At 43.9% G+C, this 25,419-nt stretch overlaps 1 protein-coding gene across 1 annotated transcript in view; it reads right to left on the bottom strand.

The window, feature by feature from the left end:
• Window positions 1-807: 807 nt before the first annotated feature.
• The window catches only part of LOC309523245 (putative helicase senataxin), a gene marked incomplete at both ends in the record, with an annotated part of 75,123 nt that continues 50,511 nt past the window's right edge, over window positions 808-25,419 (bottom strand). The window contains 7 exons of the mRNA XM_082207034.1: window positions 808-957; window positions 1,476-1,643; window positions 3,617-3,840; window positions 4,346-4,504; window positions 5,251-5,353; window positions 17,234-18,382; window positions 22,499-23,045. Coding sequence (XP_082063160.1) covers window positions 808-957; window positions 1,476-1,643; window positions 3,617-3,840; window positions 4,346-4,504; window positions 5,251-5,353; window positions 17,234-18,382; window positions 22,499-23,045 — 2,500 coding nt within the window. The remainder of the gene's footprint in view (window positions 958-1,475; window positions 1,644-3,616; window positions 3,841-4,345; window positions 4,505-5,250; window positions 5,354-17,233; window positions 18,383-22,498; window positions 23,046-25,419) is intronic.

A 25,419-nucleotide genomic window follows, 5' to 3' on the forward strand; every position in this document is an offset into this window, starting at 1 on the left:
GCCTTTGGGCAATGACACTGAATGTGACCTTGATTTCCACAGTTGCAGCACTTCACAGCTGCCCACGCCTTGGCTCCCCCTGGAGGCTGGAATGCTGTGCCACACTGCTCCCCCTGAAGCACACAAGCTGGTTCAGCTGCATTCCTCCAATCATATTCGTTTTGCAAGGTCACCAAAACTTTTGAAGCAGTGAGCTCCTGCGCAGGAAGAGCTGCCAGCTGGCTCGCCACAGCGCAGCAGCTCACATCTAAAGAATCCAGGATAAGGATTGCAAACAGAGATTCTGGCATGTTGAAACCTCTTTGAGTCAATTCCTGTCTGAGTTTCTGTAACTCTAGGACATGACTTCTGAGGTCCCCCCCCCCCCCGGCTCCAAGCACTTCTTGTGCAGCTTTTTGAAGTAAAGCAACACAGACCTAGCTTCTTGTTGGAGATGTGAGGCCTGAAGCCCCTCCCACATCTCACGCGAGCTGGTCTTGCCAGCCAGGGTAATTAACTCTTCTGGAGCTACTGAGAGCAGAATTACCCCCATGGCTCTTGAATCTTGTACAACCCATGCATCAATCAGAGGTGCTTGGGGGTCCTCAGAAACAGTGTGCCACACACCAAGCCTTCTCAACTGGCCCTTGCAGTACCTTGCCCAGGTCTGATAACTGTGGCCATTAAGCTTTGGGCACGGAACCCCATCTGAGGCTTGTAAAAGATCCATTCCTGCTCTTCATGCAAGCCTTGGAACTGGATACAATTTACAATCAGCCTTATCTTAAGCATGTCGTAAATCAGACATAGTGTGCTTCTCTCTCCGGCCTAATTGGTTCTTGGCACAGACTTCAAAAGCCTTCTAGCTGTGGTCGGGACAATCAGCTTCACATACCCCTGTCTCTGCTGGGAGCCATCAGCAGTCTTACTCTCCTGTAAGCGCCATGGATCTGGGCCCGAAACCCTTTTGTTGGGATACTGCCAGGAGTCGGGGGCATCAGGCAGGCATCAGACAGGCCCCCAGCTGGCTCCAGCCACCAGTTGGCAGCCGGTCTCCCTTGGAACAGCATCAAACAGTGACAGAAGCCTCAGATACGTTTAGAGACCCGTGCACGCTCTGTCAGCAGAGTGTGTAAATCACCTCACAGCAGAAGAGGCAGACAGAGAGATGTGCAAGCATAATGTACAGCATTTATTCAGCATAGTTCAGGAACAAAGGAAAACATGTCTGCATCCCTTCGTGTCCAGCAAAACAGCAAAACAAAAGCTATATGCAAACGGAAGTTCCCAGCGAGTGCTGAAAGTAAACAGGCGTGTGACACACAACAGCCTGTTCCTGAATGGGGCAACTTATTATTATTATTATTATTATTATTATTATTATTATTATTATTATTATTATTATTACTGGGATGCCATTTGTTGTCCAGCCTTCTCGATATTCTCACACATCTTACAAGGACCAGCACATGCAGGGTGTTACCAACCTGACCTACCTTGCTGAGGATTCGGTAAAGGAGCCCAAGGATAGTCTTAGATTTCCCAGTCCCAGGTGGCCCATGGATCAAGCAAACTTTGGGCAATGAAGGCAGCTTCATCACGAAGGTGTAAGCAGTTTCAATAGCTGTCCTTTGATCTTCATTAAGCTCCTTCATGTACGAAGACTGTGGGGCAAAGGAGAGGACAAAGATGCATCTCTCACCAGAACGGACCGTTCCGAGATTTCTGTGACCTAGTTCACACTAATACAATGCCAAACCATGGCTTAGTGTGAGCATGTGGGTTCGCAGAACAGGAGACTGTGATGGCTTTGCTTACAGTATTCTACTGCTGTGAGCTAGGTCTTGGTTTGGGCTACAGCAAGTTTTCCAAACTTAAGCCTGTGGTTTGCCTCACTTAAAGTTTGAACCACATGTCCAAGTCCAGAAGACACATGCAAGCCAAACCATGGTTTAGCTCACAGTAGCAGGACCTCAAGGTGAATCAAACTAGCCACCATCTCCTCTTTGAGCACCTGCAAGTTTGCACTAAGCCATGGTTTGGTTTAGCATTTTGTGCAAACTGACCCTGCGTTATCTGTCCTCACTTCAGAGGTACAAAAGCCCCAAGGATTTGGAAGTCTCTCTTCAATGGACCTCTCATTTTGCAGAAAATTGCCACAGGAATGTTATCACAATGTCATTCTCTCCTAAGGCCCAAGTTCAACTTTCAGGAGGAAGAGTGGGATATAAATTGAATAAATAAATGAAGAGGAAGGAGGAGACTGTGGAAGACTGCTGCGGATGTTCATCAGCTTTGTGCCAACCAGATGTTTTGGACTACCAGTCCCATCAGCCCTGGCCAGCATGGCCAATGGTTGGAGGTGATGGGAGTTGTAGCCCCAAACACCTGGGGAGTGTCAGGCTGGGGGAAGGTTGGCTTAAGACAGGTAATGTGCGCTCAAGCTTAATTTTGGCTATGGAAAGACAAGGTGGGACTCAGTGAATTTCCCAAGCAGCTAAATTTCACATCCATGTGAGATACAGCCAAACAAGAGACAAAAAAGGTGTAGATGGAATTATGCACTGGGTAGTGGCAGGGGGACCTTTTCAGTCCAAGGGCCACATTCCTTCCAGAACAACATTCTGAGGGCCACATGGCAGGGACAAAAGTGAGCAACGCAAACATGGTGGGTTTTACCTTTCTTCACATTCAAGACACCACTCTCCTCCCAAATTCAGGCAAGCAAGAGGCTTGATCAGAGCTCAAGGACACATCCCAACCAGGCAGATAACACCACCACCACTCAAGGAGGGTGCAAAGCAAGGCCAGTGAAAGGCAAGGCCTGGGTGTCTCTAATTCATTCTCGCATTGCTGGATCATGTGATCCTTATTTACATTCCACACTGCTGGAAGTGTGGGAACATAAACTCAGACAAGAGAACTTCCGTTCTGTGTGTTTTTGTTTTTCTGCTCTTTGTTCTCTGCTTTCGGACAGAGGAGACGTGTGTGAGAGACACTGCTCACACCAGTCATGTTTTGTTGTTTTGATTTGTTGTAAATTAATAAATTTCGTGATGTCACACGCCTACACAGCCTCGCTTCTTGCAGAACTCTGCTAAGCATGCATACAGCTCCACTGGATGTATGTCGCAGTTCTCCTGCGTACAGAGGAATGTACGCACACTGGGGACAGTGTGTGTGGCCTAGGCAGACTTGCAAGTGCCAGTCAGAGAGGCCTGGAGGGTGGCATTTGGTCCCTGGGACTGAGGTCCCCACCCTTGTCTCACATCTAAAAGACCATGTTCCCAAGAGATGCAGATTTGTGGCCACATGTTACGGGCAACACTTGAAAAGCGGCGGTGTGTGAACCATAATTCCGAAGGCTTCCCTGGAGATGGCAGGAGAAAGCTTCCATCTGCTGCTAATCTTAACAGCTAACTGTCTCTCCTCCTATCCCCCGCCTCCACCTCCAGAAAGTTGGCTGCTGGAGTAGAAATATTCTCTTGCCTCTCTCTGGTCTTCTCTGCCCATCTCTGAGGGAGTTTCAGCTTAACACCTGGCTCATTGGCATACGATTTGTGTAATGGGTAGCAAAATATCTTATACCTCCCCAAGTCAGCACTGAGTTATATTGCCTTTTAAAACAAACACTTACAGAAGTCTCCAAGTCCACAGTTGAGCCTGTCAGACAGAAGTCAGAGTTTTGTGGGCTGATTATGGCTTTGGCTAGAGGGCTTCGGTTCAGAAGAAGGAGGGCCTTGAACGTTTGCTCCGTTGTCACCAAAGAACTGACCACCACACACCTGACATTCTTATCAACACCGGACAAATTTCCTTGTGTCTTGACAGACAGGAGACAGGCATCCTGCTCTTTCATCTCTGAGAGAGAGAGAGAGAGAGAGAGAGAGAGAGAGAGAGAGAGAGAGAGAGAGAGAGATACACAGGGGTACAATTCAGAAACCACGGTGTATGCATTCATTATCATCTAGCATTCAAATCATGATTTGAGAGCTTTTCTAGCATACATATTAACAGACTGTACATTGTTTAGAGTTCTTTGCCTGCTTCCATTTCCCAAAACCGTGGCTTGTAACCTCACTTCAAACAATGGCTTCTGATCTCAATCCATGGCTTCTTGGCTTCCCAGTGGATGATAAACCATGGTTTGTCGACTCAAAACTTCATGCCAAACTATAGATAAGCTTTCTTAACCACAAAGCTTGGTGCAATACCTGGACTGAGCCAGAATTTCATGCTGAAATAGCAGAAACGGGTCCCCCATCCCAAATCAAATAACTTACTGACACCAAGGGATGGCTAACATAATTGTCTTGTACACTTACTTATTAGGTTTTTGTTGTTGTTTTTTTAAAAACACACCTACCAGTATAAAACCGAGTCACATAGCCCACATGGCGTAATGGACAGCTCTCTGCCTTGCCTTCTTTGCTATAGAAGTTTTGCTTTTCAGACAATATTAAGAACACCAAGTCACATTCCTTTGGGTGCAGCTGTTTCTCTAAATTGCTTCTTGAGATGTTAACTGGAGAAGTAATTTGAACACAGAACAAAAATATGCAAGCATTTAGCCACATACAGATACAACTACGTTGTTACCAAAAGCTCTTAATAAAACAGTAGGCATGTCGAGCACAAGTTGCTACAGCTGAACTTTGAATTCCAGATGTTTTTGGTTACCCAGTCACACATTCTAATAAATATTCACTAAATTTAGTTGTATGAGCTTTTTCATTGGTGAGACCCGCTGAGGTCCATTTTGGAGAGAGAAAGCCTTCTGGGTATTGAGATAAAGCAGGCACACCTTGCCTCAATCCTCATTTTTTTTTCTTTTTAAATAAAATAATTTTGATTTTTTATTCATTATTCATTTAATCATTTGCAGCACCTGGAAATCAGTTTGTTTGTGTCACAGATATTGGTTTATTTTATTTCATAAAATTTATACACCGCTTGTTTGGTTTTTCACAACTTCAAAGCAGTTTACCAAAAGATTAAAACAATAAAAAAATGGTAAAAAAAATATTTAAAACATTTTTTAAAAATCAAATCAACGAGAAACTGAAAACAGGCTAAAATACACATCAACATTCTGTGTTGGGCAGAAAAGCAAAAAAGATACAGGCAGAATAAAGTATAATAGCCCTTGACTGCTCACCCCAACAGTCTAGTGTTAACACAAGCACTTCTGTTATCTACTACAACCACCATTAAAAACAGGACTGCATTTCTACTTCCCATTTGTTTATATGCAGTGAAATTCTCACTCACTTGTAAAATCTGCTTCATTTGTGTCTGCGTTGAAGTTCAGCAAATTCAACTCAAAAGGCCTTTGCTCTTTCGATTTCTGGTTCTCTAGCCACTCCTGTGCCATCTGCAGGGAAATGGAAGCATAGGCTTAAGAGACTGCTCTTCCACCACATGTGGGCTGCTAAAAGCATTGGGCAGGATTCCCTGCTCATAAATGGGGCCCAGAGAGTCTGTGGCTCACCACAGTTAACTTTATTGACTGATTTTCACAGAGAGCAAAAGGAGTTACAGTCTAAGGAAATAATAAAATCCCTGCTTGCAGCAGCCCAACAACTGGTGGCACAAAACTGGAGAAATTTAGCAAACTTGCAACTTTTCTTATGAGGACAAAAGGTATGGACAGTGATATTAATGAAGAAACTTACCAAATATATGAAAGCTCTATATTGAACATAAGACTCCAACCATTTTATGGACATATGATGTTCTGTTATTACTTTCCTGTTTGGGAATCCATCTAATTAGCAGCCTCCATCTACTCATGGACAATTGTGATGCAATGTATTTTGTTAAATACACATGCTCTCGCTCAGTGGGATTGGGAGGGAGGACTGTATTGCTTTAAAAAAATGTCTATTGATGTATTAGCAGAGTGGCTTGGGGTAGTAGTAATAATAATAATAATAATAATAATAATAATAATAATAATAATACATTTATTATTTAACCTTTGGCCTTCCAGATATTGCTGGACTACAGTGCCCATCCATCCATCCATCCATCCCTGGTGCCACTGGCCATGTGCTAGGGCTGATGGGAGTTGTAGTTGAGTAACATCTGGAGGGTCACAGGTGTTCTCCCACCTCCTGTCCTAAGACAACATCCACACCTTACATTTTAAAGCACTGTTATACCACTTTAAACAGGCTTCTTCCTGCATAGGCTGTAATGATCTCAGACAGGCAAGCAAGACTTGATAAGATTTAATGACTCCCCTGACAGTTTTATGGTACATTTATAATAAATTACATCCAGAGTGCAGCTCCCAGCCTGACACTCTTGAAACAAGTTGGTCACTCTAAGTCTCCGCCCTTGTAACAGTAAGAAGGATGCCAAAGTCCAGCCTTTCCCCTTTTGCACTTCCGTTGCATTCTAACCTTTTCAGCTCTCAAAAGAAGAGCTCCCTGTCCACTAGCTTTCTGCTGGTTGCTTAGCAACCCCCCCCCCCACTGCCGTCTATCTCTCCCCCTCCCCTTTCTCTAGCTGAGTCAGGGAACTCTTGATGAAAGGGCCCACCTCCTCCTGCTCTGTCTGTGATCTTTTGTCTCCAGAGTCGGACTCTTCCCCGGCATTCGATTCAGCCATGTCCCTGACATAGGCATCCTGTGAAATGGAGTTTGTCAAGGATGCTGAGAGTTGTTAGGAGAACCATTTTCCTCTCACACAGAGCTACAATTTCTAGAGTGGTTTAACAATCAAGCAATATTTAATGAATTACAGTTCCCAAGATGCTTTGGGGGAAGCCAGGACTGTTTAAAATGGTACAATAGTGGCAGGTGTGACCTTGAACAACTCATACAATACTGGGAACCAACAGATAAGAAATGTCAGGGCCAGACAGAATAACAACATGGAAAACAGCAGCTTCGGTTGCTGCTGCAGCTGCAAGAAGGGTCAGTATACAGGGCGATAATGGGGGGAAAGGTGACAAAGAACAGACAGACCCTTTTGCACTGCAGCTTTTAGAATTCAGGAAAGAGATGATGAAATCAATGCAAGAATTTACACAACAGGTCTGTAGTGACATGGAAAAATCTAATTATCATTGAAGAAACAAGTACATAGAGATATTGAGAACTCAAACAAAGTTATAAAAGAACAGTTTGGGATATTGGGAGACAAGGTTAGCAATTTGGAGACAAAAGTAGATAAATTAGAAAAATTAAGAGAGGAGGTCACAGAAGTAAGGGAGGAACAAAAAGGGATGTCAGGATTGGTACAAGGGGTCCAAGAGAAACAGAGTGATTTAGAAGATCAGGTTTTACTTCTGCAGCTACGAGAACGGGACAGGACGCTCAGAATCAGAGGGCTACCAGACTCTGAGCCAGTCCTAGAGACATATGTGACACAGATAATTTCAGAGTGGATGGGGGAAAGTACAGATTGGCTGGATGATTTAGTTGAAAGCTGTTTTAGAATTAAATCGTTTCAGAGCAGAGAATGGAAGCAGCCAGGAGACATTTTGTTAACATCAGTGACAAAAAAAGTGAAGGATGCAATCCTTCAGAATAGCTTTGAAAATGATCTCGTGGTTGCTGGACAGAAAGTAGACATCTTCAGAGAAATTCCTCTGAAATTGAGATTAAGAAGAACAAAATACCGGTTTTTGACAACGGCTCTTAGGAGAGCCGACATCAGATACAAATGGGAATTCCCTGAGGGCATTTCCTTTACATAGATGAAGAGGAGATATAAGCTGACATCAGAACTTCAGGCGAGAGAATTCCTGGATAAAAATAGGAGAGACTTAGACCCCAAACAAGACAAGGGAGACCCCCGATCTGAGCAAAAGAAAGCCTTAGAACAGCTTGCACTGGAAGAGGCGGCTTCAGGGAAAACAGATATTGTAACTGACTCTGGAAATGGCCAATCTTAAATTATTGAGTTGGAATGTTAACGGCTTAAATTCTGGAGCCAGACGACATCTGATTGAACATGTAATAGCAAAACAGAAATTGGATATAATCTGTCTCCAAGAGACACATATTGCAAAAAAGCATAAAAGGGTCTTAATTAACAAAAAATTAGGTATGGACTTCATCTCATCAGACAAAACAAAAAAGAGAGGAGTTGTTTTTTATATTAATCCTGCACTTGAACCCAAATTGATTCAGAAGGATGGAAAAGGCAGAATTTTAATAATACAAATTAAAATCCAGGGAGAGAAAGTGATATTGGTTGGTATTTACGCCCCTAATGATAAAAAAGCAATTTTTTTTCAGAAAACTAGAAACAGAACTACTTGAATTTGCAGATCAAAAGATTATCTTAATGGGAGACTTAAATGGAGTTCCAACTTTAGACAAAGACAGATCAGCCAGGAAAAAAAGAGACCAAAGAAGGTAAACTGCCAAAAACTTTTTTTGACATGACTCAAAATCTAAAGCTGATAGATATCTGGAGAATGAGACACATGTTTGATAGAGAGTATACTTTTTACAGCCATGTACATGACAGCAGCTCGAGAATAGACTCTGTATGGATTCCCAAAGAATTGGAAACAAGAGTCAAAAAAATTGAAATCAATCCCAGAACCTTTTCAGACCATAATTCCCTGACTATTGAATTACAAATAGAAAGTCAAATTTCTTTTAGATGGAGATTAAATGTTTCTTTTAGATGGAGATTAAATGATTTATTAGATGATCACAAATTTGTTGAAAAAGCAAAAAAGACCTTGATGGATTATTTTGAAATAAATAGTCAAGGGCAAACAAAGTTACAGACGGTATAGGATGCAAGCAAGGCTGTAATGAGAGGACTCTTTATACAACAAAACTCATTTAAAAGGAAATTGAGAGAGAAAAAGAAAAAAGAAATATTAGAGGAAATTATGAAAAAGGAGAAACAGCTGCCAAACAAAGCAAATAAAGAGGCAGTAAAACAGGCAATCAAAACATTACAAACCCAATATTCAATTATTATAAACGAGGAAATCAGCTGGAAAATAAAAAGAGTAAAACAAAAATATTTTGAGCATGCAAATAAACCGGGGAAGTTGTTAGCCTGGCAGTTGAATAAAAGTGAACAAAAGAACTCCCTAAATAAAATTAACATAAATGGCAGAATTACAGACAAGCTGAAGGAAATAAGAGAAGGATTTGTTAAATATTTTTCTGAGCTGTATAGACAAGGGAAAGAAAAAACATTTAAGATAGAAGAGTACATCAGAAATAGCAGTATGCCATATTTAAAAGAAGAACAAAGGAGCATCCTTAACTCCCAGATAACAATGCAAGAAATACTTGAGGCAATAAAAAGCTCTAAAAATGGCAAGTCCCCAGGCCCGGATGGCTTTACGGCAAAATATTATAAGAAATTAAATGAACAATTAGCGAACCCATTGAAAGATGTCATGAATGAAATATTGAACACAGCTGAAATCCCAGAAACATGGAAACAGGCCTATATAACAGTAATTCCAAAACAAGACACAGATTTACTGCAAATTAAAAACTATAGGGCTATCTCCTTGTTAAATAACGATTACAAATTGTTTGCAAATATTCTAGCTAACAGATTAAAAAAATATTAAATGAATATATACATCAAGATCAAGCCGGGTTTTTACCAGGAAGACAAATGAAGGAGAATATAAGGAATATTTTGAATATAATAGAATATTTGGAGGCTAAGAATGAAAAGAAAGTGGCAATGATGTTTATAGACGCTGAAAAAGCCTTTGATAATGTTTCTTGGAAGTTCATGATAAAGCTGTTAGAACAAATCAGAAGCAGTCCTAAGTTTTTAAAAGCAATAGCAGCAATCTATTCAGAACAAAAAGCCAAACTAATTATAAATCAGGTGATAACGGATGATTGTAAGATCCAAAAAGGAACAAGACAAGGATGCCCATTATCACCATTATTGTTTATTCTGGTCTTGGAAATACTTGCCAAAAACATAAGAGCAAATAAAGAGATTATAGGTGTAAAAACTGGGAAAAGTGAATTCAAGTTAAAAGCGTATGCAGATGACCTAGTGATAACAGCGGAAGAACCTAAAACTTTACTCCCTAAAGTAATAGAAAAAAATCAGAATTTAGGGGAAGTGGCAGGATTTAAGCTAAATAGGAATGAAACTAAATTATTAGTTAAAAACATGAAGGAAGAAGAAAGAACCGAATTAGAACAAAACATTGAGATTGAAGTCCATAAAAAGGTTTAATATTTAGGGATTTCGTTAACATCAAGAAATATAAACCTATTTAAAAATAACTATGAAAAAATTTGGCTTGAGGTAAAAAGAAATTTAGAAATATGGAGCAGAATGAATCTCTCAATGTTAGGAAAAATATTGGTGATTAAAATGAATGTGTTGCCAAAAATGCTATTTCTTTTTCAATCAATACCAGTCATCCTGAAAGATGAATGTTTTAAAAAATGGCAGAAAGAGATTTCAAGATTTATCTGGGGGGACAAAAGGCCAAGGATAAAACATAAAATACTTACAGATGTAAAAGATAGAGGCAGGTTTGCCCTCCCAGACCGTAAATTGTATTATGAATCTGCTTGTTTGGTATGGATCAGGGACTGGATGAGATTGGACAAGCAAGAGGCATTAGAACTAGAAGGACATGATAATAGATTTGGCTGGCACGCATACTTATGGTACGGGAAAGGGAAGGTTCATAGAAGTTTTTACAACCATATAATCAGGAAATCACTAATGAGAGTATGGGAGAGATACAAAGACTTATTGGAACAAAAGACCCCATGGTGGCTTTCACCACATGAAGCATTACTGCTCAAACCACTTGGAAAGAAAGGGAAATGGCTCACATATGCTGATTTATTAAAGGAACATGATGGAAAATGGAAATTAAGAGATTATGATGAGATCAAAGACCACTTTCAGAGTTGGCTGCATTATCGACAACTACATGAAACATATAAAGACGACTGTAAGAAAGGATTTAGTTATACTAGATCTAGGTTTCAAACGGAAGTGATTGAAGGGAAAGTGAAACTACTGAAGGCCGCATACAGCATACTATTAGAATGGGAGACAAAAGATGAAGAGGTAGAATCAGTTATGATTAAATGGGCACAAGATGTAGGTCACAACATTATGATGGAAGATTGGGAAAAATGATGGAAAACTGATTTAAAATTTACAGATTGTTCCCTATTGAAGGAGAATTACATGAAGATGATGTACAGGTGGTACACATCACCAGTGCAGTTAGGGGAAATGTACAAAACTTGTTCAAATATATGTTGGAAGTGTAAGGAAAAGGAGGGGACATTTTATCATATGTGGTGGGATTGTAAGGTAATTAAAAAATTTTGGGAAATGATATACAACGAATTGAAGAAAATGTTCCATTTAATATTTGTTAAAAAACCTGAAGCATTTTATTATTATTATTAATGATTTTAATTGAAATTTACAGTCACCAACCAACCCCCACCACCCACCACCAAAACATCACATCTTATTACATGTATCCTACTTTGTGTTTCATAGATCCATTAGCTTCTGTCATTCCCTTCCACCAGTTTTCCTATTCCATTCTATAGTTTACAGATTCTTTAATTAAAAATTATACCATGACAAGAGATTTATTTCAATCCTGCCAACGTTTTCATACTTGTACAATTCTCACTTATATAAACCATAAATTTACTCCATTCTTTTTGATACTTTGTCTCCTCCTGATTGCGAATTCTGTGTGTCAATTTAACCATCTCAGCATACTCAACCAACTTTATCTGCCATTCTCTTATCGTCGGCATCTCCTGTTGCTTCCACATTTGAGCTATCAAAACTCTGGCTGCAGTTGTTGCATATAAATATAATCTTTGATCTATCTTTTTAATCCCTTCTCCCACCAAACCTAGCAAAAATTCTTCCGGCTTTTTGGGAAAACTGTACTTAAACATCTTTTTTAACTCATTGTAAACCGCATCCCAAAACTCTTTTATTTTATTGCAAGACCACCACATGTGATAGAAATCGCCGTCTTTTTCCTTGCACTTCCAGCAGGTTTTACTACTTGTTCTATACATTTTTGCCAATTTGGTGGGAGTGAGATACCAACGATAAACCATCTTCATAACATTTTCTTTTAAGGCAGAACAAGCAGTGAATTTTATGCTCTCATTCCAGAGTTTGGCCCATACATCATATTCTATGTTATGTCCTAAATCAATAGCCCATTTTATCATAGCCACTTTTATAAATTCATCCTTTGTGTTCCATTCTAGTAAGAGATTGTACATTTTTTATAATAGCTTGGATTTACTCTCTAAAATATCTATTTGAAATTTCAATTTTTTTATCCTCTTTAAAGACATCATTGACTTGATGATATTGCAACCATCCTGTCAATTTTTCAGCAATACACTCATAGGCCTGAAGCATTTTTATTAGGGATTGTGGGGAAAGATCTGCCAAAAAAGTTGAAAAACATCTTCATGTATGTGACAACGGCAGGAAGAGTTCTAATAGCACAAGGATGGAAGACTGAAGAAACCCCAACTAAAGAATCATGGCCAGAAAAATGGATGGACTATGCAGAACTGGCAAAACTGACATATAAGCTACGGGACAAGGATAACTGTGACTTTAAAGATGAATGGGAACCCTCTACAAAGTATCTGAAGACGCAACAAAGAGAACTGGACTCCTGGGCAGGTTTTGAATAAACATTCACAAACTTTTTATTGATAATAATCAGCTAAATAGTTTGAGGATTTATACAACTGTGTAACATGCAGAAAACAGCATTTTTAGAGAAATCAAAGACTGGAACTGAGGGAAGTCGGGGGGTGGGGGTGGGTGGATTCTGTGTGGGTGAGGGAGGGAGGGAGGAAAACTGGGGGGGGATAAGGATAATATGTTTCTGGATAATATGTTCTGTTTTAATTTTAAATAAAGTTATTTTTTAAAAAATAAAGTGGTACAATACTGATTTAAATGTATGTGCAGGTGTGTCTTAAGTTTAATTGGGGAGGACGAAACTTTCATTTTTAGGAAGGATTCAGCCATAAAGATGAATATTTTACCTAAGATGTTATTCTTATTCCAAACAATACCAATAATAAATAACACAAGCTGCTTTAAGGAATGGCAAAGAGATATTTCAATATTTGTCTGGCTGGGAGAAAGCCAAGAATAAAGCATAACATTTTGATGGATACTAAAGATAGAGGTGGCTTTGAAATGCCAGACTTTTGATTGTATTGATAATACACAATTGCTAGATCTAGAAGGATACGGTAATAAATTTAGCTGGGACTCATGTTTATGGTTAAGCCTTGCGGGACCTTTCTCCCCCTGGCGACTCATTGACTGAGCTTGTTGAGGGCTGGAATACCCAGCTCCTGGCAGCCATCAATGAGATCGCACCTAAGCGCCCTCTGCGACCCCGCAGAAACCGGGCTCCCTGGTTTACTGAGGAGCTCCGGAAAATGAAGCGGGACCTCAGACGGCTAGAGCGAGTATGGCGGGGTGCCCGTGACGGAGCCTCAAGAACATCTTATAGGGTTTTTATGAAAACCTACGAGATGGCAGTGAAGGCCGCTAAGAAGTCTTACTTCTCGGCCTCCATTGCATCCGCTAGCTCTCGCCCGGCACAATTATTTAGTATAATTCGGTCTTTAACGTCCCTCGAAGGACAGCCAAATTTAAATAACAATTCGACACACAGCTGTGAGGCATTTGCGAGCTTTTTTGCGGAGAAGGTCCTGTCGCTCCGCCATGACCTCCCTGCCAATTTGGATACAATAAAGGAACTGGAGGCCCCTCGACTGTCCTCGGGTCCAGTACTGGACCACTTTGACCGGATATCCCCAGCCGATGTGGACAGACTCCTCCGAGCTGGAAAGCCCACCACTTGTCCTCTCGACCCGTGCCCGTCTTGGCTGATTAGAGCATGTCCAGACGAGGTGCGGGCCCCCCTGGGGGATATTATCAATTTGTCCCTTGGCACCGGGACATTCCCAGGGGAACTGAAGGAGGCAGTGGTGCGTCCGCTCTTAAAGAAAACATCATTAGATCCCTTAGATCTATCCAATTACCGCCCAGTTTCGAATCTTCCATTCCTGGGTAAGGTGATTGAGAGAGCGGTTGCTGAACAGCTTGGTAGGTTTCTGGATGAAACATCGGCTCTGGATCCATTCCAGTCCGGCTTCCGCGCTGGTCATGGGACCGAGACGGCTCTGGTCGCCCTAACAGATGATCTTCGTAGACAGCTGGATCGAGGCGGGTCGGGGCTGCTGATTCTTCTAGATCTGTCAGCAGCTTTCGACATGGTCGATCACGAACTTCTGGACCACCGCCTCGCCGACGTGGGGATCCAGGGCACAGTCCTTCAATGGCTGTGCTCGTTTCTCTCTGGTCGGGGACAGAGGGTGGCGCTTGGGGGGGAACTGTCATCCCGCCACTCCTTGGTGTGTGGAGTGCCTCAGGGTGCGATTCTCTCCCCGATGCTTTTTAACATCTTTATGCGCCCCCTCGCCCAGCTTGTCCGGAGTTTTGGGCTGGGCTGCCATCAGTATGCTGATGACACCCAACTCTATCTGTTGATGGATGGCCATCCTGACTCGGCCCCAGACACACTGATCAGATGCTTGGAAGCTGTGGCTGGATGGTTACGTGGGAGCCGGTTGAAGTTAAATCCTTCAAAGACAGAGGTCCTCTGGCTGGGACGGGACGATATGGGATTGAGGGGGCAACTCCCATCTCTTGCGGGGGTGCAATTAGTGCCAGCACCGTCCGTCAAGAGTTTGGGTGTAATCTTCGATACCTCCCTCTCTATGGAGGCGCAGATTACAGCTATAACAAAGGCGGCATTTTTTCATCTCCGCCAAGCTAAGCAGTTGGCCCCTTACCTCTCTCGCCCTGACCTAGCCACTGTGATCCATGCGACGGTCACCTCCAGACTGGATTATTGTAACTCGCTCTACGTGGGGCTGCCCTTGAGACTGACCCAGAAACTCCAGCGGGTGCAGAATGCCGCAGCGAGACTCCTTACGGGGTCCTCGCTGCGAGATCACATTCATCCAGTGCTATACCAGCTGCACTGGCTCCCGGTGGAGTACAGGATCAGGTTTAAGGTGCTGGTTTTAACCTTCAAAGCCCTATACGGCCTAGGACCCTCGTATCTACGGGACCGCCTCTCCTGGTATGCCCCACAGAGGAACTTACGGTCCTCAAATAAAAACATCTTGAAGGTCCCAGGCCTCAGAGAGGTTAGGCTGGCCTCAACTAGAGCCAGGGCTTTTTCGGCTGCGGCTCCAACCTGGTGGAACGCTCTGTCACAAGAGACAAGGGCCCTGCAGGACTTGACATCTTTCCGCAGGGCCTGCAAGACAGAGCTGTTCCACCAGGCCTTTGGTTAGGGCACAGCCTGACTCCCTCCTTTGGCAATCCTTACAATACTTTAGTTTATGGTTGCCATCAATTCTGATTTTAATTAATTCTTATGATGTTTTTATAATGTTGCACTATTTTAGTGTTGTTAGCCGCCCTGAGCCCAGCTTCGGCTGGGGAGGGCGGGATATAAATAAAATTTATTATTATTATTATTATTATTATTATTATTATTATTATTATTATTATGGTATGGTAAAGCGACGATATATAAAAAGTTCTCAAATCATGTAATCAGGAAGAACTTATATAGAGTCTGAGAGAAGTATAAAGACTTACTGGAAATGTTATTGTACACATGAAAGTTCATTAGCAGGATTAACTTAAACCAAACAGTTAAAATTAATGTGAAAGGAAAACTAGGGAGTAATTAATAATTGGAGTAATGAAGGAAATGCAGTGTTACAAATATAAAAATACAGGAAACCACAAAAGGAGTGGGGGGAAGTCAAAATACACATATTTGTTTGAAAATATTGGATCTGTATTTTTGTCAAAATATTTTTGAAAAAATTAATTAAAAAAGCAATTTCACAGAAAAACACAAAACATGGGAAAGAAATGGGTGACCTATAGGGACCTATTGGACCTCACAGAAGAGGGTGTGATGCTTAAGAACAGGCATAGGCAAACTCGGCCCTCCAGCTGTTTTGGGACTACAACTCCCATCATCCTGTGACCTAGGGATGATGGGAATTGTAGTCCCAAAACAGCTGGAGGGCCGAGTTTGCCTATGCCTGCTTAAGAAGTTTGAGGATAAAAAGGATTGGTTGATCAATTGGTTGCAATACTATCAATTGGTTGCAATACTATCAACTGATTGAAGTATTTAAACAATGTAAGAAGCATGGGTTTATTAATCAAAGCTCTCCGTTTGAAAAAGAGTTATTAGAGAACAGAGAAAAACTAAATTCAAAGATGTATAAGAGGCTTTTAGGATGAGAAACTAAAGATTGAAATGGATAAATCTGCTATGATCCACTGAGCTAGCGATGTGGGCACAATATAGAGATGAAGGCATAGGAAAAACTGTAGAAATTGAATATAAAATTCTCAGTGTGTTATGTTTTGAAAGAAAACTTTATGAAAATGACTCACAGATGGTACTTGGCACCGAGTAAGCTAGCAAAAATGTACAAATCAGAGTCAGGCTTATGTTGGAAATGTAAAGAAGCAGAAGACACTTTTTACCATATGTGGTGGACATGTAAAGTGGCTAAGAGTTTTTGGGAGATGGTTTATAATGAGGTTAAAAAATTACATAAGGTGATGCTCCCAAAAAACTCCAAGGCATTTCTCTTAGGGATAACTGGGTCAGATGTTTCAAGAAGACAGACGAACCAATTGTATGCTACAACAGCAGCAAGAGTACTCTATGCACAAAAATGGCGAAATCAGGAGACACCTACTAAAGAAGCGTGGCAGTTTAAACTGACAGAATATGCCAAATTGGCAAACTTAACTATGGAAATTAGAGATCAAGAAGAGGTAGGTTTTAAGGAGGAGTGGAAACCTTTTGTTGACTATTTAAAGAATTATTGTAAACATGTTAAAACGTAGGTAGGATTTGAATGAAGAACAGCAACTGAATATTTGTTGTTGAGTACAGTGTGGGAAAGACAAGGTATAGAATATTGATAATATGCAGCAAATTTAAAAATTACGGAGGAAACCATGGAGGGGGGCGGGGAAGTTGAAGTGTATTTGGAAACATGTGTCAACTTGTCAACTTTTGAAATTGAGAGAGAGAGAGAGAGAGAGAGAGTTAGTTAGTTTAATTGCAGCTAGTGGGAGGATTTCCTTTGAGGAGGAAAGAGAAAAATGAGGTGGTCTGTTGCCAGCTTACCGTTTCAAATGCATTTAGCATCATTAAGGGGAAGAAAGTATTGAAGTAGTCATTGTAACCCTCAAACTTGGCTGTGACAGGGGCAACAATAGACTGAAGGAGATGGCTTGGTGGCCCAAACAGTTTAAAGTTTGCAAACATGTCATAGTTCCACTTCAGCACCTCTCTGGTGAAAATCCCATGGTCTCTCTGCTGGGCATTCACAATGTTTGCTTGTGCAAAGGGTTGGTGCACTTTGTTCCAAGAACCAGCTCTGGGGGTGGGCAGCGCCATGACAATATGGTTATTTTGCACATTCAGCAACTGAGGGGTGTTGTTTGAAATCCGAGGCTGGAGAATGCTGCTCAGCGTCGGGGTCTTGAACTGCAAGTCATCATCACTACCCTGCAGTGGGTTTGCAGATATATTGACTTCCATGTTTGAGAGGTAACTGCCATCTTCTATTTGTGAACACAGTTCCATGTCCACTGGATCCAACTGTGTAAGAAAGAAGCCGTCACCATCTTTGTTCTCATTCAATTGGGGCTCTCTCTTTTTCAAAGCCACATCCTCGTCACATGGGCTAGAGGAGGGATCTGGAAAGGTCAAATGATTGGTTTTACTAGCTCCAGCAGAACTTTCCTTCTGATTTTCCACCCCCACCATACTGGCAGACTGCACAGGTCTTAGCTCTGCCGCCTTGGGTTTTTTGGCTGGCTGCGCCTCCTGAGTTTCTCCGTGAGTACACTGACAATTCTCTCTCTCTTTGGGGTTTGTCTGCCTATAGAGCTGACGTTTTTGGCAGGCAAAATTGTTCTTATTTCTAGTAGTTAGTTGCTGAGCATTTACTAATTGTGATGTCCTTTCCTGGGGAACATCCACCTCGCCAACAATTTCCCTGTAACTGCACAACTCAGCAAGACTGTCCTGTGTGCACTGAGCAAGTTCGGCTGCTCTTTGGACTTTCTCTGATAGGCCATGTTTTTCTGTCACAAAGGTTGGGGCTGGCATATGTTGGATTTCGTTGGGTGGGACCAGAGCAGGAGTAGATCTTGCCAGTTTTGCCAGCAGTGGTTTTTTACTGTGCATGCTTGGCTTGATGCTTCCCTTGGGACTTTCTCTAGCTGTTTTAACCTGCCCATATTCTGCAGAGCTCTTCCTGTCCTCAAGCTTTTTATGATGGAGGACCTCTGTAGCCACCCCCAACGACACGATCTCAAGATGGAAGGGGAGGGAACAGCTGCAGTCGCCTGCGATTCCTGCGCAATGTTTGCCATCTTGCCAAAGGTTGCAGGCAGCTTTACCTGCAGCAATTGCATGTTGATTGCCCTTTTAAAAGACAAAGTCCAGCAACTGGAGGAACGTGTAGCTACGCTCCAAAGAATTAGAGAGCTGGAGCTCTTCTTGGAAGCAACAGAGCACACCGTCTCCACCAGGGAGGAGACAGGGGACTCCCCTGAGAAGGAGGCTAGTTCACCAACACAGGAGCCAGATATATGGAGAAACGTGACTCAAAGAAGTAGGAGGCCCAGGGTTCACTCTGATTGTTTAGAAATACACAATCGCTTTGAGGTCCTCTCCCCTAGCATGGAAGACGAAGAGCAGACTCCATTTGAGGATCTCTCCCTCATTACAGTCGATCAGGTATATGAAGACGAGCAGCAAAGTCAGTCCTCAGGGAATGTGCAGGCGACCTTGGAACGGACAGCTCACGGAAGAACCCCGACCAAACCCAAGAGGAGGCGTGTAGTGGTGATAGGGGATTCCCTACTGAGGGGAACAGAAGCAGTGATCTGTGGGCCTGACAAGATGTCTCGGGAAGTGTGCTGTCTCCCCGGGGCTAAGATCCAAGATGTAACTGAACGACTGCAAGGAATCATAAAACCCACTGACGAATACCCCTTCCTCTTGGTTCATGTGGGAACCAATGACACTGCTAGCAATAGCCTCCAGAAGATCAAAAGAGACTACGAGGCTCTCGGCAGGAAATTGAAGCAACTAAATGCACAAATTGTCATCTCGTCTGTCCTCCCAGTTGAACGACGTGGCCCAGGGAGAGAGGGGGAAATAGTGGAAGTGAACAGCTGGCTTCGCAAATGGTGTAAACAGGAACGGTTTGGATTCTTAGATCACGGACTGCAGTTTCTTGAAGATGGACTTCTGGCAAGTGATGGGCTGCACCTCACAACGGTTGGGAGAAATGTTTTTGCCAAAAATCTCAGAAACCTCATCAGGAGGGCTTTAAACTGACTAATGTGGGGGAGGGAGACAGTGCTCCTGAAGGTAGGAGTCTATCAATTAATGAAGATGATCATCCAAATGTCATAGACCAAATGGAGCAAACAGCACGCGGACCTAGTGGAGGGAGGAAAAAATCCTTAAATAAGAGACACGGGGGAATGATTAATGGACTTCAATGTCTGTACACTAATGCGCAAAGCATGGGAAATAAACAAGATGAGCTTGAGCTCTTGGTACAGCAAACTAAATATGACATAATAGGCATCACTGAAACCTGGTGGGATAAGTCCCACGATTGGAATGTAATAATGGAGGGATACAATCTATTTCAGAGAAACAGACCAGACAAGAAAGGAGGAGGAGTGGCGTTATATGTCAGGGGTGTGTATACCTGTGAAGAGATCCAAGATTTAGAACCTCAAAGCCAAAGTGAGAGCATTTGGGTCAAAATTAAGGGAGAGAAGAATAACAGAGACCTCATTGTGGGAGTTTACTATAGATCCCCAAGCCAAACGGAGGACATAGATGATGCCTTCCTGGAACAGATGGCCAAGCATGCAAAAGGAAGGGAGATAGTAGTAATGGGGGACTTCAATTACCCGGATATTTGTTGGACGTCAAACTCAGCCAAGAGCATAAGGTCAAACAGATTCCTCACTGGCCTTGCAGACAACTTCATTGTCCAGAAAGTGGGAGAAGCAACAAGAGGAACAGCCATTTTAGACCTGGTCCTAACCAATGTTGATGACCTGGTTAGTGGGGTAGATGTGGAAGGATCATTAGGCGCGAGTGATCATGCTCTTCTGAAGTTTACTATACAGCGGAAAGTAGCAGCCAAGCATACTAGGACTCAATTTCTTGACTTTAAGAAAGCCGACTTCATAAAACTTAGGGAAGTGCTGGGTGAGATCCCATGGACAGCAATACTAAAAGGAAAGGGAGTTCATGATGGCTGGGAGTTTGTTAAGACGGAGATAGTAAAAGCACAACGTCAGGCAATACCAATGAGACGAAAACATGGAAGGTGCCTAAAGAAACCAGGGTGGCTATCTAAAGAACTTTTAACTGAATTAAGATTTAAAAAGGATGTGTACAAAAAATGGAAAAGGGGGGAAACCACCAAAGAGGAATTCAAACAAATAGCCAGCACGTGTAGACACAAAGTCAGAAAAGCTAAAGCACAGAATGAACTCAGGCTTGCTAGAGAGGTTAAAGGCAACAAAAAAGGCTTTTATGGGTATGTTCGTAGCAAAAGGAAGAACAAAGAAACAGTGGGGTCACTCAGAGGAGAAGATGGTGAAATGCAAACAGGGGACACAGAAAGGGCTGAACTCCTCAATGCCTTCTTTGCCTCAGTCTTCTCCGATAAAGAAGACAATGCCCGACCTGAAGAATTTGAAGCAAATGATTCAGCAAAGGAAACACAGCCCAGAATAACTAAGGAGATAGTACAAGAATATTTGGCTAGATTAGATGTATTCAAGTCTCCAGGGCCAGATGAACTGCATCCAAGAGTATTAAAAGAACTGGCAGATGTGATCTCAGAACCACTGGCAGTCATCTTTGAGAATTCCTGGAGAACAGGCGAAGTCCCGGCAGACTGGAGGAGGGCAAATGTTGTCCCTATTTTCAAAAAGGGGAAAAGAGAGGACCCAAATAATTACCGCCCAGTCAGTCTGACATCAATAGCAGGGAAGATTCTGGAGCAGATCATTAAGCAAACAGTCTGTGAGCACCTAGAAAGGAATGCTGTGATCACCAATAGTCAGCATGGATTTCTGAAAAATAAGTCATGTCAGACTAACCTGATCTCGTTTTTTGACAGAATTACAAGCCTGGTAGATGAAGGGAACGCAGTGGATGTAGCCTACCTTGATTTCAGCAAAGCATTTGACAAGGTGCCCCATGATATTCTTGTAAAGAAGCTGGTAAAATGCGGTCTTGACTATGCTACCACTCAGTGGATTTGTAACTGGCTGACTGACCGAACCCAAAGGGTGCTCATCAATGGTTCCTCTTCATCCTGGAGAAGAGTGACTAGTGGGGTGCCACAGGGTTCTGTCTTGGGCCCGGTCTTATTCAACATCTTTATCAACGACTTGGATGATGGACTCAAGGGCATCCTGATCAAATTTGCAGATGACACCAAACTGGGAGGGGTGGCTAACACCCCAGAGGACAGGATCACACTTCAAAACGACCTTGACAGATTAGAGAACTGGGCAAAAACAAACAAGATGAATTTTAACAGGGAGAAATGTAAAGTATTGCACTTGGGCAAAAAAAATGAGAGGCACAAATACAAGATGGGTGACACCTGGCTTGAGAGCAGTACATGTGAAAAGGATCTAGGAGTCTTGGTTGACCACAAACTTGACATGAGCCAACAGTGTGACGCAGCAGCTAAAAAAGCCAATGCAATTCTGGGCTGCATCAATAGGAGTATAGCATCTAGATCAAGGGAAGTAATAGTGCCACTGTATTCTGCTCTCGTCAGACCACACCTGGAGTACTGTGTCCAGTTCTGGGCACCACAATTCAAGAAGGACACTGACAAACTGGAACGTATCCAGAAGAGGGCAACCAAAATGGTCAAAGGCCTGGAAACGATGCCTTATGAGGAACGGCTAAGGGAGCTGGGCATGTTTAGCCTGGAGAAGAGGAGGTTAAGGGGTGATATGATAGCCATGTTCAAATATATAAAAGGATGTCACATAGAGGAGGGAGAAAGGTTGTTTTCTACTGCTCCAGAGAAGCGGACACGGAGCAATGGATCCAAACTACAAGAAAGAAGATTCCACCTAAACATTAGGAAGAACTTCCTGACAGTAAGAGCTGTTCGACAGTGGAATTTGCTGCCAAGGAGTGTGGTGGAGTCTCCTACTTTGGAGGTCTTTAAGCAGAGGCTTGACAACCATATGTCAGGAGTGCTCTGATGGTGTTTCCTGCTTGGCAGGGGGTTGGACTCGATGGCCCTTGTGGTCTCTTCCAACTCTATGATTCTATGATTCTATGATTCCCTGGCTGAATAGTGGATTCTTTGACAGCAGGTGCTGACCCTGAAGGACTGGCAGATGCTGATGTACTGGGCAGAACTGGATCTGTGCACCTGAAACAGCTTCCATTGCCAGCACATATCCCTGTGAAATTTGAGCATACCGCTGCATTTCCCTTGCCGATGTGGCCTTCACGAGCTGCTGTATGATGTATGAGGTCTGGAGTAGTCAATGGCTCTTGCTCTGGGGCACTGAATTTCTTCTCAAGGCACACGTCCACTTGCCCTTTCCTGCTCTCTCTACCAGCTTTCATTTTGTTTTCATCCTCATCTGAAGAAGCGTCAGAAATAATGACTTGGTTTGGGGAATCATCTGCACCAGCAGACAACTTGTTGCTCTCTCGGGCAGACAAAGTTTTAACAGCGCCTTTAGCTTTCCTCTTAATGCATTTTTGGTGACGGATGATGCTTTCCTGGCTAGAGTCAATGGGCAAACTGGTTCCTTTAGCACACACAACAGAGGCCTTGCCTGAGCTTGCCTCTGATTTGCAAGGCAATGTGTCTGATGTGCTGCCTCTGGCTACAATCATTTCACTCCTCTGCTGAAATATACTCAGAGTCGCAAAGTGATTTCATGCTCTTTATTCAGCTCATAGTGGTGAGGAGGAATGAATGAAAGTCCCCTCACAGTATCTGCTTTATATACATTATTTACACAATGGGCTGCACATGATTGGCTAATTCCGGAATTCTACTGTAAGCCAATCAGGTTGTGGATTCACTTCAATCTGGAGCAGGATTGGGTGGTTCCTGCCAACCAATCATACTGCTGCATTGTTCTAGGACCAATCAGACTGCTGCATTCTGAATCCTATTGTTCTAGGACTAATCAGACTGCTGCAATTTCGATCCTATTGTTCTCAGTACATAACACCCCTCCCCTCTAAGTTCCAGTCCTGCCCGGGAGGTCGCATTCATAGTCCTCAAGGTATGCCGGCAGCCTACGTGTGCGTTGCGGCCTGGGGTGTTCCCTGGACCGGGCTCCAGGTTCTGGCTCGTGTTCCAAGGATGCTGGCTGTGATGGGGTTGTTTGGTCTGGTGCAACCGGCTCACTCAGTCGTGGTTCTGGTTCTGGTGTCCTTTCGGCCTCACGGGTCCTCTCTGTATTTACTGATTCTGCCTCTCCTGCTGGCCCCTCCTGCTCTATGGGCCTCACTGCCCCGCTGTTCCCTTGGGACTCCTCTGACCTGTCCTCCTCCTGGGTTTCTCCCGGGAATCGTCGCCGTATCTGGTCGCAGTGGCGGCGCCAGCATTGCCCCCCATCCGTTAGCACCTCGTACAACACTGGGCCAGTGACCCTGGTGACTGTGGCGGGTACCCATGCTGGGCCTGCCCCAAAATTCTTTGCGTACACTGGGTCCTGGGCCTCGAAGGTCCGGGGGTTCCTGTCTTCCCCCACCACTACCTCATCCTGAGCTCTATCCGGGTGAAGGCGGTCCAATCTGATTGCAAGGCGCCGACCCATTAGTAGTTCAGCGGGGCTCCGGCCAGTCGTTGAGCTGGGGGTGCTGTGCTGTGCTAGAAGGAAAGTGGCAAGGCGGTACTCCCAGTCCCCTTGCGTCATGCGGCGAAGGGTGTCCTTGGTGGTCCGCACCATGCGTTCTGCTTGGCCATTGGTGGCAGGGTGGAACGGCGCCGAACGGATGTGGCGGATGGCGTTCTGTGCTGTGAAGGTTTGGAATTCTCCTGACGTAAATGCAGTCCCGTTGTCTGAGACGAGAGTGTCAGGGAGCCCGTGGGTTGCAAAAAGCCTGCGTAGTACACGGATGGCTGCGGACGTGGAAGTGGACGGTACCAGTGCGACTTCCAGCCATTTGGTGTAGGAGTCCACCACTATGAAGAATGTTTTCCCCTGAAAGGGGCCCGCGAAATCCACATCCAGGAGTGACCATGGTGCTCGGGCGGACTCCCAGGACTGGACTGGGGCCCTTGGGGGATCTGGGCAGGATTCTTGGCAGGCCTGGCAGTGTTTGACCCAGGCCTCTATCTCTCCATCAATCCCCGGCCACCACACATAACTCCTGGCAAGGGCCTTCATTCTTACTACCCCTGGATGTGTCTCGTGTAGGGCTGTGAGGACCCTTTTGCGGAGGGGCTGGGGAACAACGACTCTGCTTCCCCATAACAGGCACCCCTTGTGGGCCGACAGTTCATGTTTGCGGGTTGTGTAGCCGGCGAATTCTGGCCCGGGGCTGCTGCTGGGCCATCCCCTCCACACCCAGTCCAGGACCCGGGAGATGACCCTATCTTTCTTGGAATGGTGTGCAACTTCTTGTGCCTGAATGGGGCGGTCGGGAAGCAGCTCCAGGCTCATAACCTCTTGTGCAGGTGCTGGGTCAGGGCCTGTTTCCGGTAGTGGTAGCCTGCTGAGGGCGTCCGCATGGCCCATCGCCTTCCCCGGACAGTGAATCAGTGCATACTGGTAGCTGGCAAGGAAAATTGACCACCTGAGGACGCGAGGAGACAGCACTTGGGGTGTCTGCCTTTCAGGGGCAAACAAGCCAAGCAACGGCTTGTGGTCAGTCACCACGGTGAAGGGCCGCCCGTACAAGAAATCATGGAATTTTTTTACTCCCTTCACGATTGCCAGACCCTCCTTGTCAATTTGCGAGTAGTTCCGCTCGGTTGCGTTGAGTGTCTGGGAAAAGTACGCCACCGGTACCTCTCTTCCATCCGGGAGTTGGTGCCCCAGGACAGCGCCAATGCCATAGGGTGAGGCGTCGCATGCTAGCACCACCGGCAGCCTCTCGTCGAAGTGTGCCAAGACAGAGTTTGAGACAAGCAAGTCCTTGACTGCCTGGAATGCGGCCTCCTGGCGCTGGCCCCACACCCAAGGGGCCCGCTTGTCCAGGAGTCTGTGTAGGGGCTCCGCTACCGCCGCCTTGTGGGGAAGGAAGGAATGGTAAAAGTT

Source organism: Podarcis vaucheri (assembly GCF_965113315.1).
Source record: "Podarcis vaucheri genome assembly, chromosome: W".
Taxonomy (NCBI): domain Eukaryota; kingdom Metazoa; phylum Chordata; class Lepidosauria; order Squamata; family Lacertidae; genus Podarcis; species Podarcis vaucheri.